Raw genomic sequence first — 26,513 nt, forward strand, 5'->3', positions numbered from 1 at the left:
CATATGCAAGGTCCTTCCACTTTAAAATGTATTCGGAGCTTCAAAATGTATTCGGTAAAAGTCGTTGCTTTCAGCTTTGCGGATGTGTTGGATTAAACATGGCCATGTATAGACTGATTTGAGAGATTAAGCGTCTCCTTCGGAAGTGTAGCACACACGCTGTAGGTTGTTGTTAATGGCCAAATTTACAAATTACGTAGGGTATCGATCATGTGAATTTAAAATACTTTGGAAACCATTTCCTCTGAATGAGTATTTAAAGATAAGTTTCCATAGATCTATTAATTTTGATTTGGCGTGTGTGTACACGGACGACGTGATTAAAATGCATGTTGTCAGCACGTGCTAACAAGCTTTTCATTTATTGACGAACCTGGATGTTTTTCGTAAACCCGAAAGGCGCTCTGTGAGGTGTTTGGCACAGTTGGGTCCCTTTGTTTGCCTTGTGTCTCTGGTCAACCTGTAAAGCAAACCAAATCTGTGAGCGGGCGTAAACAAAAGTGACGTGCTTGTCTGCGAATTCTGCCGTGACGCGGTGTTGTTTTTCGTATCTCTACGGTTTCACGAATAGAAGACAAAGAAAATCTGTTGAGGTCGACATTCACTGCCCCCATACTTGTAAAGATTTTCGTAAGCTCCAACCAATGTTGAAATTTGCGGTGAACGGTAAGTTACACCCACCGAGAATTGTTTTTTTTTTTTATTATAGTTGTCCCTTAATTTTTGATTGCAATTTCGCGGCGATGTCTCAGGTTCTCTCTGCCACAGGAAAATATTTTGCTGCAAAGTAACATTGAAACGTTCGGAAACGTTTCCTTATTTAGTGTTTTTTTTCCTCGCTGTATGGTGAGGAAATTTCTCTCTCAAGAATGGAATAGTAGGATTTGTGTTTGTCTGTGATTGTTTTATAGCATGACACTAATCAAATGCGTTGTATGTCTAAATCGATTATGACTGAAATCATATACATTCCTCTTTCATCATAGTGATGTTTTTATTACACATAAATTTTTGGACGCTTCCGCTCAAAACTTCGCATTTAAATATCGGTTTCACCGAAATGCGTCTTTCAATTTTCGTTATTGTCAGTTAAGTGTAAATAAAACAGGTGGCCATTTTTAATATTGTCTTTGGTGATTGCCAAATTAACTGTCTGTTCACACGAGATGAATTTGTTTTGATGAGCAATGCCTGAGTAAACTTCTCGATGATTACAAGCTCCTCAGTTGTATTCCTTGCCTTGTTTTTTCAACGTTTTAATACCTCAGCAAGCTGTCAGTTTTTGCCTTAGTGACCTTTGTATAGAAAAAGTAAAAAAGCGGAAAAGATTTTAAACTGCTAGTATTTCGACTTCCTTTAAATTCAATAATTAAATCTAAACAGTAGAAAAAATGTAACAATAGCTCTTTAGCACACCATTATACCTCAGCAGTTTATATCTTCTTAATTCAGAAACACTGTGTTTGCATATCGCACAATCGATTTTTTTCCCAAAAATATTTATCTTAACTCTTGGTCGAACAATTAATGTTTTTGTCGCTCATCAGAATAAACATTTCAAACTCAGACAAAATAGAAAGCACTTAATTTATTCACCGCTCATGCTGTTATTGAAAAAGAAAGAGAAACCGGGCGTTGTTTTTCTCACGTCAAGTTGTTTTAGTTTATTTTGCCCTGATTTGAAAACAACAAGTGTAATTTTTTCTGATTGTGTTCTATTTGTCAGAAACTAAAGAAAACATTGAAGAGGAATTGGATAACCTGGCCCCCATAAACGTTGCAGTTAATAACGTGCCAAAGCTAAAACAAAGTAAATCTCGAATTTCATGTTGAAGGATTAAAAAAAAACCTTCTTCCACAGACTTGAATATTAGAACCACCAGTACCGCATTTAAGTCTTGATTAATTATGGTTTCATCCAGAGTTAAAACAAAGAATTATGTTGTAGAGAGTAATAACTGAAGTAATGACCACTAGCTTTAATTTGGATGGTAACCCAATTGACTATTTCATCTAAATGTACGAAAGGAGATATTCTTTCCAGTCGGCTTCACTGATTCGTTTTGATTTCCTTATATTTAGGAAATGCAAACACACAGTCCTCTCCCCAGACCTCGCTTGCTCCTCGTGCCTCGCGGCGAGGCAGCAAAAAGAACGCGCTTGACGACCTGGCCTTTGAAGAGGTCATGCGCGGTAAACGTCAAACGCTTGGCGACGGACACTTTGACGAAGCGGGAGTCTGGATTCCAGCCTTAAAGTCTTCCCTCAGCGAGGAGTCGCTAAAGGAGTTAAACAGAGGAGACGGAAGCTTTGGCAAGAGTCTGCTGAAGGCGCAAGGTCTGTTTGCAAGGAAACGAAGAGAAGGCAGCGAACAGGACAAAGTTGCACCAGTGGTCAGTAAAAGTGGACGCTTTGGGAACGAGAAGCCCACTGATGTGAAAGGTACGTTAAATACAGAATTTCTCGTCCATCTGTGACCAACGAAAGTGATAAGGAACGTCGAAATAATCATATTCGAAGTTCCCTCTAACAAGGGAGGCGATAACAAGGCCATTTCCGAATTATCTTTAGCCTCTTTCTCAAAGCGAGTCTTGGTACCCATCCTGTCATATGAAAATAAGATTTCATTCATATGCAGATTAAACTCAATTTCATATGAATGGTTGTGCACCAGGCCTCGCTTTGATAGAGAGGCTTAGAGCAACTAGGAAATGGGCTATTGAGTTTGTTTTTTGAAGACCGCTCGAGTCTCCGTCCACAATTTACACCTTACTAAACCTTTCCAATTCCAATCTAAAAGTATAAATTCTCCAGACTGATTGATAAAATCCCTTTATAGTAAGTTCTGAGAATTTGGCGGTGAATCAAGCTGATGGTTTTCTTTTTTTGACACTCTTTGACACTCGTCTGTTTGATAATTTATCAGTCTTCGACAATTAAGGTTTGACATCAAAATTCTGTTAACACATTATTGTAACCTCAGCCTGCTCAATTCCTTATTTATTAGTATTATTTGGCTGTTATAAATGTTATTCTTGTTATATTTTTTCAACGACATTTTGAATTTTCTTCTATGGGGTTTGAATAGAAAAACAGTTTCGTTATTTAATTAACCAACCGAACTCCTTCCGTTAAACAGCATGACAGAATTAATTCTTTATTTGATAACACAAAGTGGAGCAACGGTTGTTTGTTGGAAGTCTGTTTGAAATTCCTTAAAAATCATCCAAATGATTTGATGCAATTAAGATCGTTCAGGATTCCAGCCAGACTCATCTTCTTTTTGGCATAAAAGAGCTTAATTAAAGTTCTCGTGTTTACAAGCTTCCTTCTGGGGACAGGTGCATCTTTGCACTTAAATTCGTTATTCTAATTCGTTCTTTGAATGCTAAAACAGATGACTGTCGCTCTTCTTTCTATTGTTTCTCTCAATCAACCTGTCATATATTCGCTTGGCGTTAGCCTTGCCCGAATTTTCTGGGTGTTTTATTCAATTTACGTGCATGTTAACCAAGGAGAGAGTTTAGCTGTCGATTATTCCACCGAACTTCGGAATCAACAAAGGCAGGTTTCAGTTGGATTTTTCTTTCCTTCAAGGTTGTATTTCAAAGTTTGTGTCCTTTGTGTTGCTATGACCGTCTAATGAGCTTTTTCGTTTAATGTTTATCTTAGAAGAAATTGTCGTGTTTTCTTTTTTAGTTAATACGTTGTGTGGAACTTCATTTTGCTTACGTAGGAATCACTTTTGTCTCAAAGGTGTTAAAGATAGTTGAAGGTAGTGACGTAGCGTATTTTTTTCGCTGTCAGTTCTAAATATCACCAGAGTTTGTCACAAGCCACAGAGGCAATTGGCTATAATTCCGAGGCTTTGAGCCGAGCCGAGCCAAGTAACTTTAATACTGTAAATATATCAAATTAATTTCCATTATCGCCTTGCACCTGTCTTGTGAACGTGTCATTTTCAGCCAGTTTTTCACTTTGCATTATATGTTGTTTTGCAGACTTCTTCGAGCTCATCAGCCGTGTCCAGGCCAATAGGATGGATGATCAGAGAGGCGAACTTAAGGGAAACCTGGAGCTGCCAGATTTCCTCAAAATTCCGGCGAGCGGTAAGCCAGCTCAAGGCAGTGACGATTTCAAGGTTCCTTACGCACCACCACCTCAAGGTTTCAGAACTGTAGACAGGAACGTCACAAGACCTGCCTTGAAGAAAACGTTTTCCACACCGGTCAGTCAAGCTCCCGAGAAAATGGACTTGATGCAGGAGTTGGCGTCGAAGTTATCCAAGAGGACCGAGCCGACGAAGAACAATTCATCGCCCAAGGAAAAGGTTGAGAGAGAGAACGAACAAAACGAAATGTTATTGGACTACAATTTTAACTCCAGACCCCAACCTGCGCAACAAGAGCAAACTTCCCATGCTGTTGTTAACGCGCAGGAAAGACAAAAACGTACACAGAGACCGAGATCTTGTACTGACGCAACGGTTTACACAGTGGATATGGCGCATGGGGTGCGGGTTGAAACGGGCAATCGCCCGCAGCCAGTGGCTGACGCCGAACCTCGTAAGAACGTTCATCCTTCAATGCGGCCACAAGCATCGCAACCTGTCACGGTGAACAGCTTGCGTGGAATGCATTACGCTACTAATCCGCGACGGAACACGACCGATCACGCTATGTATCATCGTCCTAACAATGCGCTCAGTGCCAAACCGCAGACCGTTGCGAGAATTTCTTCGAAATCAACTCAGAATCTGAGAGACACCACGCCCGCTATTTACGACGTGAAACCGGGTTCGAATCAAGGAGTGCGGATTAAAGAACATGATGATCATTCGATGAAAAATTCATCTGCTCCTGTAGATATTCCTGCGCGAAGGCTCGTTTCGGCGTACAGTTTGCCTGAAGTAAATTCTCAGAGAGCTGAAGTACACATTCCGTTTGCGGGGGGACCCCCTCCGGTTCCTCAGAGGACAGTTTCTTATATGGAAAGACGACCTCGCCCTAAACCAATCACCAATCCAGAAGAACTTCTAGCAGGACTGGAAACCACTCCGGTGGCGCGTTCGAATGCGTCTTCCTTTGACAGAGTGGAATCACCACCCCACCAAGACATGATGAAACGAGTGGGAAGTCCGCTGCCTCCCCCTCCCACCCCTCCCTCCGGATCAATGTATGACCTGCAAATCGCCGACTTCTCTCCGCCTCCGTCGATATGTGAATCCCCTGAAAAATCCTCTCAGCCGCCTGAATATCGGGACTCCTCAAGCTTCGCGCAGTCTTCTGCTTCCCAAACTGGCTCGTCTTTCCCGAATAGCACCGCGTCTCAAGCTAGAACCAGCAGTGGAAGCGCACCAAATTATGCTGGTCCCGTAGCTTATGTGAACGTGCCAAGCAAGGACGTTCAAAGACAACGGACCAGCGACAACAGAACATCGAGCTATAGCAAGGTGCCGATCACACCGCACGTTAGAATAAGCAATGTGAACGGGCCCACTTCGACAAACTCGACCCAGCGGGTTAGGAGTGAGGATCGTGTGGACACATCGGCGCAGGGTCACACTCTAGGCTCTGTCACGCCAACTGTTTCGAACTTGAACAAAACGGTCACGCCACCGTCGACTAATGAACGGACGCTTGTCGAGGAATCTCCCTCGGAACATGCCACTCCCTGCACGGGTCACAAACCGTCAATGGATAACACAGCCAAACGGTTGATACACAACACGGGGAGTGTTCCAAGAGCAAGGAACGCTGATCCGGAGAAACGACGAAGTCGACAGGATGGCGAGATGCCAAAGCTTGACCCTTACGTTACCTACGAAAAGGAGGACTTGAGAATTACGTTTGTTTAACAATTCACTTACTAGGAAATTCCTGCAATTTTGTGTCTGCGGTCCCTTGAATCGATGCAATTTTTATTTAGTTTTGCTCAATTTTATTATTGTGATTTGTTATGTAGTTTACTTGAGTTAAGTGCTTGTTTCTGTGATTTTTCTTTTTAAAAAAAAACCGTGCCAAAATACAATGCAACTTAGAACTTTATTGAAAGTGATCTTCATAGTGAAGTAGACGCAAAGCAAAAGAAAGCCCAGAAATCGTCAGGGCCGGCTAAAATGGATTTGCAATTTGTAGCGTATCAGATATTTAGCAGTATAGGGGTGGAGGGGTATGGGAAGAGGAGAGAAACAACAATAACAGGTATAATTTCTGCCTGTTATATCGTACTTGTAGTGTACAAATTAAGTAAATGTCATTGGAGTGGAAGGCTCACGTTGGACCACAAGCGCGCGCGGCGTAGCCGCGAACGCGAAATCGAGCGGCGCGAGACGAGACAGCGACTCAAGCCCTGGCCAAACGGAGTCGCAAGTAGACGCAAGTTCTCAACTTGCGTCTACTTGCGACTCCGTTTGGCCAGGCCTTGCGTGCACTTGCGTTGACTTGCGATGACTTGCGCTCACTTTGGTCGAGATCAAATTTGCACGCAAATCGACGCAAGCTTTTCACCGTTCGGCCACTCAACCCAAGTCATCGCAACTTGAGAGACGTCCATTAACCTGTTATTAGCCAATGAAATACAGGATATTTCTGACTTGACATGTTTTTTATAGCGACTTGGGGGTACTTGCGAGGAAAGTTGCGAGTCCGTTTAGCCACCCAACGCAACTCTCTACGCAAGTTCAACTTCCGGCTGCTTGCGAGTACTTGCGAGTCCGTTTGGTCAGTGCTTGAGACCCCTTCTGCTCGCGCACGTGACTCAAAGGTGAACCAGCTCGCACGCTAAGTGGAATCCCGCCTTGAGGCCACGCCGTTGTTCTGGCCACATTTCAAGCTAGTAGCTACTTGACAGATGGTATATTTTCAAAACCTGCCCAATTTTTGTTACTTTTATTAAATTATCTAATCTATTTTGAATCTTCCTTTATCGGCCTTTTGTTAAAGTGTTACTTCGAGAATTGTTTCGATTGAAAGGCGATTTTTTACATGGGTTAACTAGGTTCCACTGCTAAGATTACTTTCAATAGTTTCGATGTATATAGTAAATCTCACGAAAATGACATTTTTATGTATTTTTTGAACAAGGAACATGAATTACAATTTTTGAAGTTACTGTAATTGTTTATCAAAGACTTAATGGTCAATGCATGTTTATATTTGAAAATCGCAAATCTATTTATGATGTAATTCTTACAGTTTGCTGTTTTTGTTGAAGGTATCATTATGGTAGAATGTAAGTTTGTTTATTTTATTGGACATCTGGAATGTCGTGCAGCCGTTGTTTGGCTGGTCAAGCAACTCCTCTTCTCAAGGGTAGATAGAAACGTTGCGTGACACAGGAAACAACATTGAAAGGAAGTCACGCACGGTATATTTTTAACCGTGTGAATTCTCTTTGGATAGCCCTTCAGTTTTTTCTTTATACTAGTAATGGGTCATAGCCTATTTATGAAGCTGTTGACATAGCATTTTTTTAAGTCATATTTAGTTTCACAGGACAGGCAACTGATGTATAGTTTTATAACAAAGAAGAATGTCATATTAATTGTGAAATACAAGGTGTGGAAATGTAATAACGTACACGTTATGTTACCAAGAGAATCCTCAAAATAATTCTGTCCTTTGCGTGTTTTCTTCGTTGCACGTTATGTAACTCTCGCCAGTTCACTCACGGCCCTCTTTTCCACGAAACACTACCGAGAGAGTTGCGTGATTGAGAGAACCCGCACTGGACCGAGAATTGGTCATCTTTGTCATGCAGCTGGCCAAAATATGCGTTTGTGAGGTTTGCCGTCATGTCGGCAACTTAGCACCTAGCGGGGGAAAACACTCCTGCTTGTCTAGTATGAACGCCGGAAAGTTTTAGGAAACAGAACAAGGGAGAAAATGGGAAATTTTAAACGATCGTGGGAGCGGGTGGACAGAAGTTATCAAAGCCTTAAATTATTATGGGTATAAATGCGATACTTTTCAACGGACAGAAACGATATTCTTTGATTCGGTTTATGAACAACAGTTTCCTAAGGTACCGAAATACTTTGCTAAGGAAAATTTAAGAGAAAGCTTCACAAACGGTTTTTGTACGGGCTGTCTTAAACAAAAAGTATTACCCCTTACAGTGTAAAATTAACCGGTAGATTGAATTCGTTGACCATGATCTTTATTGATATTTGGTGGCTCTTAAAAGAGCCGTTTTCGTTTTCACTTCACCGTCTACTTGCTGCTGGAATACTTGGTTACTGCTTTTGTACCCTCGCTCACTGCGTGCTTGGCCAGCTCACCAGGCAAGAGCAACCGGACTGCCGTCTGGATCTCACGGGAACCGATGGTGCTTTTCTTGTTGTAGTGGGCAAGACGAGAAGACTCGCCAGCAATACGCTCGAAGACATCGTGGACGAAGGAATTCATGATGCCCATTGCCTTGCTCGAGATTCCAGTGTCGGGGTGAACTTGTTTAAGCACTTTGTAGATGTAGATGGAGTAGCTTTCTCTTCGCTTTTTGGTTCTCTTCTTCCTGTCGCCTGAAGCTCTTTTTCCGCCAACTTTCTTCGCCTTCTTGGCACCTGCTTTCGGAGGCATGCTTTCTAAACTCTTTACCTTATGAACACTTTTACAAGTAACAAACGCTTGGAAGTGCTGTGAGTGAGGATACAAAGGTTCAGGAATTTATAGCAAAAATCGTGCGGATCGAAAAGTTACTTGGATCGAAATACCAATATGTGATTGGCTATAAGAAACAGAGCTTCCCGCCTGAGGAAACAGAAGAAATTTGATTGACGTCGATGTTCCCTTTTTCCCTATAAACGACAAATCTTATTGGTTCATTTCGATCCGTTTTCAAACATAAAGTCGGGGGCAAAAAAAAGCCACCGTGCTATTTGGTCTGTAAGTTTACAAAAGTTTGTTCAAAGTTTACTAACTCTTGCAATTATGACGGGACGAGGAAAATCTGGTAAAAGCCGTAGCAAAGCCAAAAGTCGATCATCTCGAGCTGGACTTCAGTTTCCAGTTGGCAGAGTTCACCGTCTTCTCCGCAAGGGTAACTACGCTCCACGAATTGGTTCTGGCGCTCCGGTTTATATGGCCGCAGTTCTTGAGTATTTGTCCGCAGAAATCCTTGAGCTTGCCGGTAACGCTGCACGGGACAACAAGAAGACGAGAATCATTCCGAGGCATCTCCAACTTGCCGTCAGGAATGATGAAGAGCTGAATAAGTTGCTTGGTGGAGTCACCATCGCTCAGGGCGGCGTACTTCCAAACATCCAGGCTGTTCTTCTTCCGAAGAAATCCGAAAAGAGGAGCAAACAGTGAAGTGCGGCAACGAGTTAAAACAAAACGGCTCTTTTAAGAGCCACCAAATGTCGCAAAAGCAATGACCAATAAATTTTTTCTTGAATCTTTTCAATTTTATTGAGATGAAAGCTGAAAACATAAACTTACACACAAAGTATTATAATGAGAGTCACCACCTGCATCACTCGTGGCTAACTTTTATCAAGGCCTTTGGTCCTTGAAAACACTTGCCCCCATTCACAAGTACTTTTTCACAGTTCAGGCCACAACAGTCAATTATTGTTTCATTTTTCTACATCGACTGACGGACCAATCCTGTTGAAAAGGCCGGAAAAAAGATCCTTATTTATTTACTCGCCGCAGCCTTTCGCCGCGTCCGGCCCTCGTTTTCAGTTCTATAACCAAGTGTTTTCCTCTACTCGTAAGGACTGTGCATCTTTGAGGAACTTAATCTTTTGACAGAGCACTCGTAAATTGTGACTACTTATTTCTGTAAACAAATTCAGCGACGGAGTGAAGAAATGAGGACAAAATTTTTCGCGAGCAAAAGATTCCAGAAGATTTATAAGCCCATAAAAGCGAAGAGGAAGTGTTTGAATGGTCCACTGACCGTCATCGGAGAATTTTGCGCTTTCGTGCAACAAAACAGTTTGTAAATGATACGGTTTAAGAAAATCGCAGTCAAGTTCGTTGTAAACAAATGATTTCAAAAGCTGGAAGCATTTCTGTCGCTGGGGAAATCGCTTGAAATTGAGCTCAAATCTCTCTGCTTTGCAAAACCAAGTTCTCCAATGATATTCCAGTGAAGTGGCTTTGGAAACCAGTTGTATTCCGCAGTTGACTGTTTTCCCTTTGGATTTCGTGACTGCTTTTTCCGTGCCTTTAGAGGAATCGCGATTAACGGGCCACGATCCTTCGCAATCAATGCCAACTACGAGATCCACAATCAAAGTTAAACCTCTGATTTTTATTTCAAGAGACACGGCATCTTCGGATGAAATATTGCGGACTTCAACACCTTGAATTGTTTTGTCGTGGTAATGTTGCAAAAATAACATATCCGTCAGGAGTTTTGAAAGAAGGTCGGACAATTCAGAACGCATCACTTTAGACGACAAATACTCTTTTCCTGATTTAGACTTTCTGCAAAGGCCTTTCCAGCTGCTTTGAGTACGCGTATTTTCTCTCATCTCGATCAGTGTTAGGCCTTGAACACATCCATCTTCTTTCAAATGTATTTCGGCGGAGCGAAGGCTATTTGAACTGATAAAAATAAGCAGTTCAAAATGATTTGGCTCCTTTTCAATGAAGAAGCTCGAGGAATCGACAGGTTCAAAGGAAAACTTTGCGTCGTATTTTGCTACAGCCGAAAGCAAAATATTTATGACTGACTGTGCCAAATAAAAGTTTCCGCAAGTGCTTGTAGTTTCACCATTTCCAGCTTGTAGTCTTGGTAGCAGATTGTCTATCCAACGCGGAGTTGACTGAAAATTGCACAACCATTTGTTAGCTGCGGTCTCCATTCCTGCTTCGTTTCAAATGATTTGTTTTTCGTGGTAGATTCCGACGGTATAAACTTCTTCAAACGTCAGTCCGATATCAGTGAAAAGATGTTACAAAAGCACCGTGGGAGAATAATTAAACCACGAAAAGTTTAGATTTTCAACTGTTTAAAAATTAAGCGCATTCAGCCTGTAGTTTACTTGTGGTTTATACGCACCAGCTACGCTTGGGCGATGAAAATCGATCGTCGACTGTGTGAAAACCAAATCCAAAAGCAAAGGTAAACTCCCTTGTTTTTGATCACTCTATAAACTATTATTCTGGGTATAATAATACACATGAAAAAATTACTCGATTCTGATTGGCTAAGAGGAGTGCAGTTCAAGTGTAACATCAGTGCAAAAAAGTGTAACACCAGTGCAAATTCCACATTGAAATTCTGGATTATGATTGACTGAAAGACAATAGGAACTTTTCTAAGAAAATGATATCACGTAAAATGATGACGAAAATTTTGCGCTGAAACTTTGAAAAAATTTTTCTCAAATGAGAAAAAATGGCTTCAAGAAAGATCTTCCGGCACTTCCTCCGCGCGAATTTTTTCATGTTTATATTAATAATAAGTAATCATACGGTTTTTCTCGTTCAATTTGGAGTTAATTTGCACTTGTGAGTTTTTCAAAAAGCTGAAATTACACTCCCCGAAGCGGCTCGTGCAATTTCAGCTTTTTGAAAAACTCACTCGTGCAAATTAATTCCAAATTGAACTCGAAACCGTATGATTACCTATACTAATTAGAAGTCTGGATAATGGATTTAGGGTAATTAATTACGCATGCAGTAAAAAGTCATTATTTACTGGACATGAATCCTTTCTGTTCTTTGCGTCACTTTTTGGTTTGGGCTGAAAAAACCACCAAAAATACTGCAAAGAGGGCGGCTTTAAAGTTGCCAGATGGCCAAAAATCGACCAGAGTTAATGTATCTTTGCATGAGTACAAACCGAAATTTGCATGTTGAATATTGCTTGCCTTAATTTTCACACCACGGAGTAAATGCGAATATCGGGCACTGTTCACTTGATTTAAACCTTCTAATACCTTCTAATCTACACAAGGTATAATTTTAAGATTCTTTTTCAAGATTGTGTTCACTCGCACTAGTTGAAAAATTCCGTCTGCCTCCTACGACTTGGTACGGTTCTTGGCACAATTAATCCCAAAGCCCTATAGACCCTTTTCATAAATGGTTCCGATTATAAATTCTTTTGTAAGTATTAAAATTAGCCTGACTAACCTCTTGTTTTTGAGTTGATAGTTCAAAAGAATTTTTACTCCCAAAGGAGTTTAGTAAGGCTAATTTAAATACATACAAAAGAATTTTAACTTGGCAGCCATTTATGAAAAGGGTTTATGTTATTATTAACAATGCCTTTAGAAAACCTGGAGTGATAAACATTTATTGACGTAAACTTCAGTTCACAAGTGTCGCTCTAGATTTTTGTATTGACGAGTTCCGTGTTGTTCAATTCCAGACTGAGTTAAAAAAGATGGACTGAACAGCGCTACTTTCATGAGTTAAAAAATGTAAAATAACTTGGGGAGTGCACATTATTTATGGTTTGGGAGGGGAGGGGCAGGGAATTGATGAAATCATGAGGGGGGGGGGAAGTTTCAGGTGTGAGAGAAGGGGTTCATGAGAGTTTCAAGGGTGTTGCATGGGGGGGAGGGGTGTTAAAGCTTTCATAGTGTTAAAAAAGAAAATAATATTCCTTTAAGATCACTGATTAAGACCAACCAGTTGTGGTAAGCCCCCCATAGAATTGGTTGTTTAGTCTATTATTGCATCACTATTTTCCTCTTAGGGTAACTTGATAATCAAGTCAAGCGGATTACTTTCCTTGGTGGGGATGCAATTATACAGTAACTGGGAGAGGTGCAATAAACACAATATCTATTTGTCTACTTACATGTGTGTAACAGGAGGTGGTGATGGCCCTGGGGGGAGGGGAGGGATTCATAAACATTTAGCTCATCAGTTTGGAGGGGCCATTAAGTTTGCTGTTGTTGTCGTCTTATGGGGGGTGGATGTCACACAACAATCTGAAGGGGAGCAGTATAAAACCCCAATCCCCAAAACCATAAATAATGCACACTCCCAAAAACTAATAATTACAGATTTAGCCAAGCCTAAAAGTGGAGCTCCTGATTGCAATGACAAACCACAAAGGAAAAAGAGGATTTGTTTTTCTTGGATCCGAGACTTGAAAAATGATCAATTATGAGCATGTAATTGTTCAGCATATGGTTTTGCTTTTTCTTCAGTTAAATTTCAACAAACTAACGGTATACCCAATAAGTGTAACCAAGATTGTAGAAATTATGTATGCAATATATCAGGGACTTTCCAAGAGACAATTGTGCAAGAAGTATGTCAGAAGAAAAGTTAACAACGTGCCAGGTGTTAATTTGTGCCAAAATTTTGCATTTGCATGTACTCCTTCTTTTTCCCCCAGAGTTATAACCTGACTTGAGCCTGGGATTCAATCAAAATCCAGTACAGTCAACCTTGATGAGCTCTAAACCTGAGCCCACGATAAGGTCATGTGATACTGGTCAGCAGATAGCTTGTTTTGACAGCTGTCAATTAGCCATAACATGGATGACAAAAATCAAAGATGTTCAGTAGCTATGGTAATAGTGCTACTCTGTTACTTTTCAAGGTACTGGCATACGAACAGTCATGTGACAAACCCAAACTTTTTAGATTGATGGGCTACTAAATTTTCTAAGGTAAAGGGCTCCACTTGCGCACCTTTGACATGCAGGAGCTCTGCTAAAAATCAAGAAAAACAATGTTCATCATTTCAAGTGTAGCATTTATTTTTCTATTTTTTATTTTATCAGTTTCCTCTGACAGTCAGAGCAATATGCCAAAATCTATTTACACCCTTTAGAGGAGAGAAGGGACTATGTACATCAGAAAGTAAATAAAAACGTTGACCTACTTTGACATCACCATACAGCTAACTACAACTACAATTTCTTAAAAGGGGAGTCCAGTCCCCTGGACCTATCCTCCTAGACATACTAAAGCCCCTCCCCCCCCCCCCCTAGGGCAAGCTCCCCACTGAGGCACCCCCCACTGATGTTATCACTCCCAAAGATCTTGACATGCAAATTTTTCACTAGTTTGGCCAAATTCTACTTGTAACGCTAATTCAAGAAAGAAGATGGTGACTAGGCATGAAGCAGAACATATGGGCTGTTCTTACATTATTTCAACAAAGGATTTCATTGCTACTTTTCTTTCTTTGCCCTTCCCAAAAGATAAAACTCATCATTTGGACGCATGTTGGTTAGATGAGCCATTCTGTTAGACAATGCAAAGAGCCCTGCAATGGCACCAATGTCCCATGCATCTTCTCTATTCAAGCCATGCTTTTCCAAAGCTGTTAAATGTTCATCATCCACTGTTTCTGATCTCGAAACACACATTGCCAACTGAAGTATGGCTCTTTCTCTTTCAGTCAAGTCGGCACATTGCCAATTGGCTGCCACCTAAAAACCCAGTGATTTATTAATAAATCATTCATTAAGCTATTTACTTCAGACACTCAAAAAGTATGACACACCTAATTTTGACCCAACATAATAGTCCTCAGCAATTTTCTTACAGTCATTTTTCCAATCAACCGCCATCTAATAGCTTACTCTATCATTAAAAGGATAAAGTAAAGTTCAGAACCTAGGGGTTCATTAAGAGATTTACATTTAATAGTGCTTAGCTCCATATTTTTCAGCAGAATAAAGTGGTTTGGAGTGTTACTAGGGGAACAATAGCTGAGAGCAGCATTTGTCAGGTTGGCCCAGCATTTCACTGACAACAATAATAGGCACTTTGCATATTAAGTTTGTCACATGACCTTGTCAATCATAAAAAAGTTGCAGAATTTAATGGATACCAGAAATGGAAAGAGTGTGCTGAAATTAGTAAGCCTGCAATTGTTTTTGTCTACATTTTAAATCTTTATGACAGTTTGAAAGTTTTAAAAAATTATTTACATTGCTTTGCCATCCAGTACAAAATCCTTTAATTTTTCCAGCTTCCCAACTTCAGTGAAATCAGGTACTTATAAATCGTCATTATTGTTGAATTGGGCTGATGCCTCTCTGCTTCCAGGCTATCCTATCCTCTGCAGCTGATGCCGCCACCACCCAAGATTTTAATCCTTTCTCCTTAAGCTCCCTTTCCACTGTTCTCCTCTATGTCTGTTATGGTCGACCCCAAAAACATCTGTAGTCTCAAAATTGGAAGTCTTACAACTTATTTCATCATGCTTTTTCTATTTCTAGCATTCATTGCATACCACAGTCATTGGCAACATGAAGTGACAGGGTTATGCAAAGGGTGTTCAGCTGAGAGACACTGTGAGAGAAAAGTGTCTTGCCCAAAATCACAGTTCATGGTGACGTAGATCAGTTTTTGAATCTACAATACAGACACCTCAGTCTGGACTGACACCATTAAGCGACAGTGCCATGCATAATTGGGCTGTTTAAAGTGTAAAGTGTACGTCTGTCAGGGCCATAGTTAGTAATAAGAGATCCAATGTACTTACCTTACGTAAAAAAACATTAAGTTATTATTTTCTTTATTTTAGTACCCTGTAAGAGGCTATGCATTAATAATAGGCAGAACTAAGAAAATTTTTTTTTTTCAGATGCCTCAGAAAGAATTTTGGTCAATAATCATCAGCATATTAAGTTATTTTTATCATATCTTAATCAAATTCTCATTCAGTTCAAATTACAATGTAGTTCTTTACATGACTGTGTATTTAAATTAGTGTAATTAAAGAACAACAGTGATGCAAGTATCCAATAACATACAGTTCAAGTGTGGAGTCATATTCAAGGATGTAATTAATTTTGTGACTGGATCTCTGTTTTTGGACATGTAGACAATTCCAGAGTCTTGTATTGTTTCTCCACTGTTTGGAAAACTGTTATATTTGCATACTTTCCTGTCTTGAATTCATTTAGACCCCTACTGAGAAGACACAAACAATATCAACTTAACATGACTTGGTTAAGGAAAAACTTTACCTGGTCACCCAACAGTGGATTTTTAGAGTAGATCCTTAATAAGGCACCATGAGCCACAATACAGTACATGCAGTTGTTTGCTGAACTTGTTGCAACTACGATCATTTCTTTTTCAGCTTTTGTTAGATTTCCCTCTCTAAGCATCAGTGCATCATAATACATGAAAAAAGCACGGAATTCATCAGGCCGATGGGCTAGAACTTTGAAGACATTTGGTAAGAAGCCACTCTAGGAAGCAAGAAAATGCAGTGTTGCTGCAATGTAACCCTGTACAAGTTGACTAACACTTGATTTATAGTCAGAAAAATATTCTTTCTGGTTTAATGTTGTCTAAATGAAATTTTAAACATAAATTTCACTAATGTGACATAACTTATTAAAATGTACCTTATCCAAGTGAAAGGGACGCACCGGGAGAATATTGTCCTGAGGTGTCTAGCAAGCCAAATTTTACAGACAAACGTATGGAAAATTAGAAAAATTAACTGAGTGTCTTCTAGCCAAGCTACATCCTCCAAACTTGGTGAATACAATCTTCTACCTAATATTTTAATGTTGTGATTCACAAATTGTGTAAAATCGAATTTTGGAAAGTTATTCGCCATCAGATTCCCATACAAACACTGTAATTTTTGACCACTTTGCCTATCCGTCAAGATGGCGTTGAAAACCGTGATAAGGTCAATTTCAATCTGAATCAGATACGGCTTAAAATCAACACGATTTAAAATAATAGTTGCAAATACAAATCAACTCTATTAAGAAGGATTTGTTTCATGTGTTCAAGATGGCAGAACGAGACGTTCAAGACTCTCCTGTCAGTGTTTGAAGTCCTACGGTGTTAATTAATGTTAAAAGGGCACTAATTATGGTAGTTTGAACACTGCTCGGTATTGTCAGCATTGAGATTCCTTTGTTTTAAAGCATTTTTGTAAATCGCACTATTTGGGACCCAAATCTCAAGACTTTTGGGGGTAATTTTTGAGACCTCAAGATTTTGGGGCTTTAAACATTGGAACTTCAAGAATGATCTAGCTGGATCATTCAGGACAGTGCCCAGTCCAATACTTAGAGAGTCTTGGACTGGGGAGGGAGCAATCTGACTGCTTGATTTTAGTTATTGGCCTATTGAACTAACTTAGTCATGTCATAATACGGTACAACCTTTGATGCCCACCCAACACACCCCCGCCCCTCCCATACACTGATAGTGTGTAATCTTGAAATCCCTCTGCCCATGTTGTGAGACCGGTAGGTACAAAACGCAGGTCACAGGTTACAGGTCACAGGTTACAGAAAATTCAATAAAAATAAGTTAGACATTCCGTTAGGCTTTTAATGTGGTTTTGTTTTAAGAGTAAAATAACTAAGTTGTGACAGTTGCACATTGTACTGGAACTTGAAGAGTTCTTTGTCTTGTTTGTGAGTCTGAAGACTTTGTCTTCACTTCACGTCAAATGAGGAGAATGGAACGGAAAAGAACCTCCTTGTGTGTAAAAAAAACAAAAAACAACAGGGTAGAAGAGGAAAGTTTTAAGGTAAGAAAACAGCACAGCTGATAAGTTATTTTGACCTCAGTTCCCCTGAATAACTGAAAAATTACCTAGGGAACTATCAACACACGTGTACTTTGCTAACTATCGACTGTACTACAATCACGAGTTGCCGATTATGATTTGTGACTGCGTACATTAACATGTTAGTTGTCACAAAATTGAGTGATGGTATTTCATGTGATGGATCCAGTCGTAAATTCTGAAAAGTGTTGCTATTTAGTTGTTTTACTCTCAAAACATAACCGGAAGGCATGGGCGATGCCAGACATGCAGGATTGTGACGTAACTGGAAATGAAACAAATAAATAAACATGAAAAGCCTAATGGAATGTCTAACTTATTTTCATTGAATTTTCTGTGACCTGTGACCTGTGACCGGCGACCTGTGACCTGTAACCTATGACTTGTAACCTGTGACCTATGACCTGCATTTTGTACCTGCTGCTGTGAGACCCAGCAAGCGACAATCTTGTAAAACTTAACTTTCGTGCAACTATTGTATAAAACATTAAAGAAAACAATTAATTTCCAATGCAATCCTTGTCCATTGACACAGGACGTAACACATCAATAATTCCGATACTCAATCAAAATCGATAAACATTGATAATAATTAATCAATTAAAATTGGAAATCAATCAAAATCGATGGCCAGGTTCTTTGTGATTATCAATTTTGATTGATTTAGTTAATTAAGGTTCCACTAGTATCAGTTTTGATCGATTATATCGGGGACTGAGGAAAAGCAACTTTCAAAATCGATCCTGACATGTGACGCTGAAAGAATTGCAGTCGCTTCGCCTCCCAGTTGTTTCGAAATTAGCTTCCTCAGTATATTATTAGCGGGTGTTTTGTCGCAGTATCCCGACAGTTTCTCAAAATCGATAGAAATCTATACCTGATGCTTAAACTACTGTGATTATCGATTTTGATTAATTTGCTTAATTGATTGATTATTATCAATTAAAATTGAGTAATATCGATTTATCGATTAGGTTTCCGATGATTGATTTCGATCAATGTGTTGCGTTCCGATTGACAGTAACACGGCACGAAAAATTGGATTTATTCTAAATTTGATCCTGATCAAAGTCGAGGTCAAATGTGATCATAGCTTTGATCCAAACTTTGACGTGCGTCAAATGTGTGTCAAAAATGTCATGGCTTTGCCGATACATTTGATCCATGACAAAGAAGAGGGCAAATGTGATCTTAACTTTGACTCCACCTTTGACCCACATCAAAGGAGGAATCAAATATCTTATGAATTTGCCATACATTTGATCCCTGTCAAAGGCAAGGTCAAACATGTCAATAACTTTGACTACAGTTTTGACGTGTGTTAAAGGTGTTCAAAGACACCACGGCTTTGCATACCTTTTTGATCTCTTATGTCAATGGCGTTCAAAGGCACCATGGCTTTACATACCTTTGATCTCTTATGTCAAAGGCATTCAAAGGTGCCATGGCTTTGTACAACTTTGATCCTACGTCATGTCAAGTCAAAGGCGAGGTCAAATATGGCCATATCCTACGACTCCTCTTTTAATGGCCTAATAGCTTGCGTTTTTGTATTTTTTTCCGTTTTAATGATTAAATGAAAGCTTGCTTTCTTGCCAATGTGTATTTTTTTAATAAAAAAGTTTTCACTTGACTTGGAGGGGGCACAAGAAAACAGCAAGGTAATTTTTTTTTCTTACTCAGTTAAGTCTTGTGCATTAAATTGAAGTGTCTGTCATATCATAGATTTTAGCATGATCAGTGCTTGAAATAAACGCAACTCAATAATTAAGCATAAACTTAACTCTATCTATGTATAAATTGTTGTGCACAATGCCTCTGGTAATTTCTGAGCTTAAACAATTCCCTTGAAAGAAAGCTCATGAAAATATGAAGGAAATTTGCATTGAAGGAAAAACTCAGTCAGCCATGCATCACAATCCATCTCGACCTGACTTGATTATTATATTCATTATACCATTGAAAGAGTTGTTGACTCTGAAAATTTAATCTATGGATAAGTTTCTGCTTTTGTCTCTAGTTACCATTCTATTGAAAAAAAGTTCTGTTTGTTGCCACAGTTGAAATTATGATAATGTTTGTTCATTGATGTTGATAAATGACTTCACTGGCTTGAATTTAACAATTCAAATGTGGTTTAGCATGGTCTGTACTCTTATTGATAATGATGGGAATCATCACAGTGGTCAAAATGTTGTCGAGTCACGAAGCACAGCCAAGTGAGTCCACAACAAATTTTGACCCCTGTGATGACAATCAGATTGCGAGATCAGTAGCAATTGTAGTAAAAATATATTGTGATATTTGTTGTATCAGGCTTATGGATCAGTCATTTGGAACTCCACTATCTAATATTAGACAATCGCTCTCCCTTAATCAATTTAAATCTAAGTTGAAGAACTATGATTTTGATAGTGGTCTTATATAAATTTTATTTTGTTTTTATACACAGCTTCCTTTTAAAGCAGGTTTTTATCATTTCTCTTATTCTAGTAGTTATTTACAATATTAAATTAGTTAGGTAGTTAGATTTATTTAAATTAAATATTGTATAGTCCTGAAGGAAATACCATGTCTAAATAAAGATTTTACCTTTACCTTTACCTTCCTGCCCAACTCCTCCCCCCCCCCACCCCCCCACCCCGGAACCTGACAGGCATTTGACATTTTGAACTGTTTCCTGGGCTAAGAATGGTATCATACCAGGCGATCAAATGCACCTACCCTGTGACATTTGCAAACCTGAGTAATAGAAATGTAGATTGAGTGTCAACCAAGGTGTCAATGGAGTGTCCACAGAGTATCGATCGGGTGTTGATCGAGTGTCAATTGAAAGTATTGATCAAGGGTATCAATCGACACTTGACCACGGATGCCTTTAACAAAATCCAGCTTATCTTTAGTAGGTGAAATCGTTACAATGTTTGATAAAAATCAAACTTGCCATTAGTTGCAAATTAAAAAGCTGACCTCATAATAATTTTCTTATGTGACCTCTCTGGACAGCACCAATAGCTTTAGAGTTTCATGTCTTGGTCTTTTGAGCAGTAGACAATTAAATGCCAATTAAAATCTGACTAGTGGAAATTTGCTTATGAATGTTGTTTTTATCCTTCAGCTAGCCATTCTAGAAGAACTGAAGATATTAACAGAATAAATTGGGAGAGGATACAATATACAACTCTGTAGTTCATAGTCAACTCAGATGCAGTTTAATCATGCAGTGCTCCAAAGTGTGCAAACATCACAACATTTTGGTAAGTAAAAGGCCGGAATATTCATTTGTTATTTCTATATTTTGTAGCATAGACCATCTTATAATTTCTTCAGCCACAACTTTTTACATCTTTTCCAGCAAAGAAAGCATATAAAGAGATTTAAAAAACCTGGCTATAATTTATTAATATTATTTTAATTGATCATTTTTATTATAGTCTCACTCTGTGAAAAAAGAGTTGTTTCTTTTTGGTTCATTTAAGTACAAGTGAGGAAATGTTGTCTTTTTTATGGGACAAATACATCAACTGGCTCACCTGGATGAAAATTAAGAAATTAAAATGTTATTGAAAACATGCAAGGGATGGGAATCTTTTTGGTAAATGAATCAAAGTTGCAGAATGTTGTAAACCAGTCTCAGGAAATGTTGGTTTTTGATTGGTAAAAGCTGAGTTTTGAATCTAAATTTTGAGTGGTTGTCTGCAATATCAACTATTTTGGTTTGGCCATCAGGTTTCCAAACCAAATTTTTTCAAGCAAAATTAATAATATGATTAATTCATAACTATTGATGGGATCAGTAGAGAATTTAAGGCATAGAGGATTTGATAATAACTTAGTAAAAGTAAATTGACAAAGACCTTTATTTGCTTTCACTCAATTTAAAATTTTGTTGACAAATTTGTCTGAATAATTACCATCTCCCTCTATGAGATGTGGCTGCTGGGAATCATAGTGGTTGTAATTTCATCATCTTGGACTGGATTTTTGTTTCAATGAATACAACAGCTATGCGATTCCATACAGGCATGTCTCATGTTAAATTATTTAATTTCAGGAATTTTTTTCAGTGGAAAAAAGTGTACAAGTAGTTGCTAACTGTTTACTAATCAAATGTGCAATCATTTTGATATGTTTATATGCTCCTTTTCACATATGATCTACAAGGAAAATAAGGAAAAAGATAACACTACTGATCATGAAGAGATCTGTGGAAATTACACAGGAACAGCAATATTCCCAAAGGTGTGTGAATTCCTCGTTTCTTGTCACAGATCATGTCAGATTTGCTGGTATTTTAGATTGGTATTTTAGATTACTATTTTGCAACCATAAAAGATCTTAGTTTTGAGATGCCTGTAAGAGACAGGCAGACAGATGGACTGGTACATGTAAACTGGCTTTAGGCTTTTTGTTTATTTGTGCCAAGCTGGGCACTTTTAAAATGACCCCAAATCTTTGTTTTCTTATGAAATTCTAGCTGGGGATAAGCCCTTGTTCAGCTGGTGAAATTAGCTTGATAAAGTGGCTTTTAATGACATACCCATGTGACCAAATATCTGAATAGAATGGAGAGAAATACAAAAAAAAAAGGCTACCAATTGAGTCCCCTCTTCTATCCTTGTATCCTATTCTCTGAAAAGTGTTATGCACTCTGATGAAAATATTTGTCCACAGACAGTATCAGTTCCCAGAAGCAAACTGGTATCAGTTCCCAGAAGCAAACAGTTTTCTTAGAGCAAAGCTCAAGGAAAACCATGAGCTCTGAGCAGCACATAATGCCAAAGACAGAAGCCCAGAACATTTATGTAAGGTACTTGAAGGTATTTACTCTTGATAAAAACGGAAAAACAAATTAAAACTGAGATGAAGTCGAGTATGTTTATTTTCCTAAAATCAGGTGCAATGATCTTTCCGGGCCGCTTTTCCGTTAACATTTGTCAAGAGTTTTGGTACAAAATACCCTTATTAAAGCTGATATATTCTTCAAAACTTGTCAAGTATGGATATGATTGCATCTTTCATATGCGGAGCTACAAAGCTAGTGCAGCAAGCAGAAAAAAGCGTATAAGATGTGGATCGCGTGAAACATGATCAATGGTTGCAAAGCGCAAAAGAGGAGCGTGAGCGAGAAGTTCAGGCAAGACGCGTGAGCGCAGAACACGTGGAGCACCTTTGACAAACCTTTGGCCTGCGTCACAGGCATCTTCAACCACGCCTTTAGCAAACCTTTGACTTGAATCGCAGACAAATTTGATTACACTTTTGACCCACCTTTGAAAGTGCATAAAGGCATATCAAAGGATGGTTTACGGTCATTTCGCCTGAAATTCTGTTTGCCCGAAACCCTTTCGCCCAAACTGGAAGACGATTCATCTGAACAAAAAGTCGTTTCGCCTGGACTCAAAGTCGATTTGCCCGGTATATTCTATGAAGATATAAGTCATAATATGTAAGTTGATTTATAAAATATGAGTTGTGTAGCGTGATCAAAACTATTCCTGATCAATATAATGACATGCATCACGTTGTCAGAAATGAATACTGAACATGCAAATTTCTTCTAAGCATGCAAGAAATCCAATTAAACTGGCCTGGTGCAATAGCTGAGGCAAAAAAAACATTACATTTACAAGAAAAAAAAAAGAAACAAAAAACCATGCGACAGGAGGCAGAAACAGGACAAAGCCCAATTGACATCGACCCCCTGAGACAAGTTTCAAAAAGATATAAAAATATTTCACACTATACAAAAAAATACAAAGAAAAAAAAAGAGCTGCTAAGAGCTGCTATAGTGAAATACAGTCACTTTCAATCGAAAAATAATTGAGTGTAATTGAATAATCACTAAGATCTAAGATCTAAGTAAACAAAAGCAAATGCGAGTACTTTTGAGACCCAAAAAGGTTTGAATATGGCAAGCGAAATCAAGTAAGATTATATCGCCTGAATTTTAAATTATCTTGCAGCAACTATTGGATACAAGTTAAATATAATGAAGTTAAATATAATCGAGTACCTCTTCAGAAATTGCTGTTGTGGGCCTATATAGCTCGTCCACGGCCTTTCTCTTAACGCTCGTCCTTATCTTGCAACTAACAGCGCGCCCACACCAGCAGGATGATTATGACAGCTCAGCCCAGGAACGAACGTGCCACCGGTTTGCTTGACTGTTGGTCTACATTGGTTCCCCTTGGGTCAGACCGTACACTGCCAGTAGGTGGTTACCTTTCCCCTTTCTTTTACATTGTATGTGTAGCCCAGGCTATCGACCAACTTCTCCCGCCATCTCTTGGTACCATCCGCTACTATTTCATACGTAAGACGAACAGGGGCCTCATCTGGCTGTGACTGTGCGGGGTCTTCAAGCGATGGCTCTTCTACTGCCTCAGGCAGCTGAATGTGTGAGTGGTCTGGGGGAGAGTGGTAAAACAGAAGTGTGAGGACAAATTGAACTTCACTAAGTTTTTGTTTGAGGATACAACAAAGAATTCAAAAAACTGCTAAGAACGAATTATGAAATGTTATCCTTTTCAAGAACGCAGGTCAATAAGTATCTGAACCACCCTAATATTCTGGTACTTGCGCAATATAAGCCAATATAAGTTAATTTATCTTAATCATCGCAAACATAAGCGATGAAAACACTCTTATACAAGAGAAATTGATACCTTGGATGTTTACGTTAATTCGAAATTCAGACATATGACTGAAAATATCTTGACTTAGATACTTCATGGAACAACAACTCACCTACACTAGAAGTTGCATTATCGGAGGCACCTGAGAATAGTGTGCTTTCAATGGGTGGAGGGCTGGCTGGAGGGCTGGCTGGCTCGGCTGACTCCTCAATGGCAGTAGGTGCTGCATACATGATACTGGATACTGGTTCAGAAAACATTGTCACTTCCATGACAGTTCAAAGTGAGGCAGCGGAATCTGTTGATCGAAACAAATATATCGTTAGAACAGCCTTGCTGAGACTAATTTAAACCTCATTTAAACCTCCCTTTTCCCAAAGATAAAATTTATATTATAGTTACCTTCATTCCTCGTACTCTCGAAGTTGGGCAACACAGCGACATTCGGAGTGGAACAGGCCTTACATTGCCAAGGGATTTCGTTACCAGTTTGAACAGCGTTTCTGTACATTTCCTGAGTTACTCCACTGTTGCACTTTCTGTGCTGCCATTTATTGCAGCCATCACAGAGAGGAGCTTCTTGTCGAGAATATACGAACTTTTTACACTCTAAACACAAGTATGACATTTTCGACTTTGAAATATTCCGAGATGATTGTTTGTAGTTCAAATGAACGAGTGACGATCAACTCGCTGTGGATGTAAGATAAGAAATGTTCCATACCGTTTATCATGTCAATCTATGCCATTAACTGGTACCATAGTCACGTTAGAAAAATACCGGGCGATTCGACTTTGAGTCCGGGCGAATCGACTTTTTGTTTGGGTGAATCGTCTTCCAGTTCGCGCGAAAGGGTTTTGGGCGAACAGAATTTGTATAGGTAATCATACGGTTTCGAGTTCAATTTGGAATTAATTTGCACGAGTGAGTTTTTCAAAAAGCTGAAATTGCATGAGCCGCTTCGGCGAGTGCAATTTCAGCTTTTTGAAAAACTCACAAGTGCAAATTAACTCCAAATTGAATGAGAAAAACCGTATGATTACTTATTAATAATATAAACATGAAAAAATTCGCGTGGAGGAAGTGCCGGAAGATCTTTCTCGAAGCCATTTTTTCTCATTTGAGAAAACTTTTTTCAAAGTTTCGGCACAAAATTTTCATCATCATTTTACATGATATCATTTTCTTAGAAAAGTTGCTATTTTCTTACAGTCAATCATAATCCAGAATTTCGATGTGTAATTTGCACTGGTGTTACATTTTTTGCACTGATGTTACACTTTTTGCACTGGTGTTACACTTGAACTGCACTGCTCTTAGCCAATCAGCATCGAGTAATTTTTTCATGTGTATTATTACGGGCGAAACGACCGGTTACCCAAAGGATCACCTCTAACCCTAAAAACAAAGACGTTCACAGGTGAGTAAAAACGGTCTTTCACGCCTTTGATTTTGGTGGCAAAGGTTTATTCAAAGATGATGTTTGATTCGCGTCAAAGATCGTCAAAAGCGTGCAAAGGCAGCCTTTACAAAACCTTTAACCACACATCTGACGCGCGGTAAAGGCGATTTTTCGTGCCGTGTAAGTCTCCAGACACGACTCTCTGTATGTTACCTTTTCTTGAACTTCTCTCATTCTCTCCTGAATATCTTTTGGCAGAGTGTCCATTATCGGTACTGGAAAGCGACTTATTGGCTTTTCTTGACTCAGATATCTTTTGCTCGCTGCTGTGAGGAGTGTTTGAGCCAAAACTCTTCCTCTGAATAGAAAAATCGGGGTCAAATGCTTCGCTCTGCCAACGAGAAAAGAGGCCATGATCACCGATTACACAAGGTGTTTTTTTACACAAATATTGAAATGGAATTAACGCCCGAGCGGAGTGTGGGGGTATTCAGCGGGCATGCTTTTAAATAAAAAATATGTTGTGTAAGCGTCACGGAATATTTAAGTACCGTTCACTCAGATCTTTAAAGTTAATTAGTTTATTTAGGTGTCATCAATTGTCATCAAATATCGCTTAAAGTGTGCATTCGCTCAACGTTGCACACCTGGTATCATTTTTATCTCTGTTTGCGAATTTATAATACTCAATTCTTTTTCCCCTCTTCTGTACATTAGTTCCAATTACGCCAAGAAGAAAAATCCATTGGTAACGAAAACCGTAAACAACTACAAGAAATTCGACCAGCAAAAATTTAAAAACGACATCGAATGTGCCCTTTGGAGTGTATGCGAGATTTTTGATGACCTAGAGGATCAAGTATGGGCATGGCAACACATCTACCAGGAAATCGCGTCTAACCACATCTCAACCAGGAAAGTCAGAAAGAGAGAAAACAAATTGCCGTGGATAACTAACGAGATAAAGAAAGAACAAAACAACCGTTACCG

At 39.1% G+C, this 26,513-nt stretch overlaps 6 protein-coding genes across 7 annotated transcripts in view; 2 read left to right on the plus strand and 4 right to left on the minus strand.

The window, feature by feature from the left end:
• LOC145478300 (regulator of G-protein signaling 12-like) overlaps positions 1–7,421 on the plus strand; it is a 34,183-nt gene extending 26,762 nt beyond the window's left edge. For both annotated transcript variants that reach the window (XM_081456273.1, XM_081456274.1), the window contains 2 exons: positions 2,083–2,442; positions 4,002–7,421. In XM_081456273.1, coding sequence (XP_081312399.1) covers positions 2,083–2,442; positions 4,002–5,857 — 2,216 coding nt within the window. In that variant the 3' untranslated portion in view covers positions 5,858–7,421. The remainder of the gene's footprint in view (positions 1–2,082; positions 2,443–4,001) is intronic.
• Positions 7,422–8,213: 792 nt separating this feature from the next.
• Positions 8,214–8,579, minus strand: LOC145478310 (histone H2B, gonadal-like). Its single transcript, XM_081456284.1, has one exon. It carries the CDS (start codon positions 8,577–8,579, stop codon positions 8,214–8,216), a length of 366 nt encoding a protein of 121 aa, XP_081312410.1.
• A 351-nt stretch (positions 8,580–8,930) lies between these two features.
• Positions 8,931–9,314, plus strand: LOC145478306 (histone H2A). Its single transcript, XM_081456282.1, has one exon. The coding sequence runs from the start codon at positions 8,931–8,933 to the stop codon at positions 9,309–9,311; it is 381 nt and encodes a 126-aa protein (XP_081312408.1). The 3' UTR covers positions 9,312–9,314.
• Positions 9,315–9,679: 365 nt separating this feature from the next.
• Positions 9,680–12,057, minus strand: LOC145478302 (cyclic GMP-AMP synthase-like receptor 1). The gene has a single exon (XM_081456278.1). It carries the CDS (start codon positions 10,814–10,816, stop codon positions 9,689–9,691), a length of 1,128 nt encoding a protein of 375 aa, XP_081312404.1. The 5' UTR covers positions 10,817–12,057; the 3' UTR covers positions 9,680–9,688.
• Positions 12,058–12,188: 131 nt separating this feature from the next.
• Positions 12,189–26,224, minus strand: LOC145478305 (uncharacterized). Its single transcript, XM_081456281.1, has 3 exons — positions 25,737–26,224; positions 15,905–16,132; positions 12,189–14,356 (listed from the first exon to the last, which is right to left on the minus strand). Exons 1-3 carry the CDS (start codon positions 25,935–25,937, stop codon positions 14,096–14,098), a joined length of 690 nt encoding a protein of 229 aa, XP_081312407.1. The 5' UTR covers positions 25,938–26,224; the 3' UTR covers positions 12,189–14,095.
• LOC145478307 (uncharacterized) lies at positions 22,275–24,989 on the minus strand. Its single transcript, XM_081456283.1, has 3 exons — positions 24,523–24,989; positions 24,233–24,418; positions 22,275–23,892 (listed from the first exon to the last, which is right to left on the minus strand). The coding sequence occupies exons 2-3, from the start codon at positions 24,390–24,392 to the stop codon at positions 23,678–23,680; spliced, it is 375 nt and encodes a 124-aa protein (XP_081312409.1). The 5' UTR covers positions 24,393–24,418; positions 24,523–24,989; the 3' UTR covers positions 22,275–23,677.
• Positions 26,225–26,513: the final 289 nt, after the last annotated feature.

The sequence above is a fragment of the Orbicella franksi genome, chromosome 2 (genome assembly GCF_964199315.1).
Source record: "Orbicella franksi chromosome 2, jaOrbFran1.1, whole genome shotgun sequence".
In the NCBI taxonomy this organism is placed as follows: domain Eukaryota; kingdom Metazoa; phylum Cnidaria; class Anthozoa; order Scleractinia; family Merulinidae; genus Orbicella; species Orbicella franksi.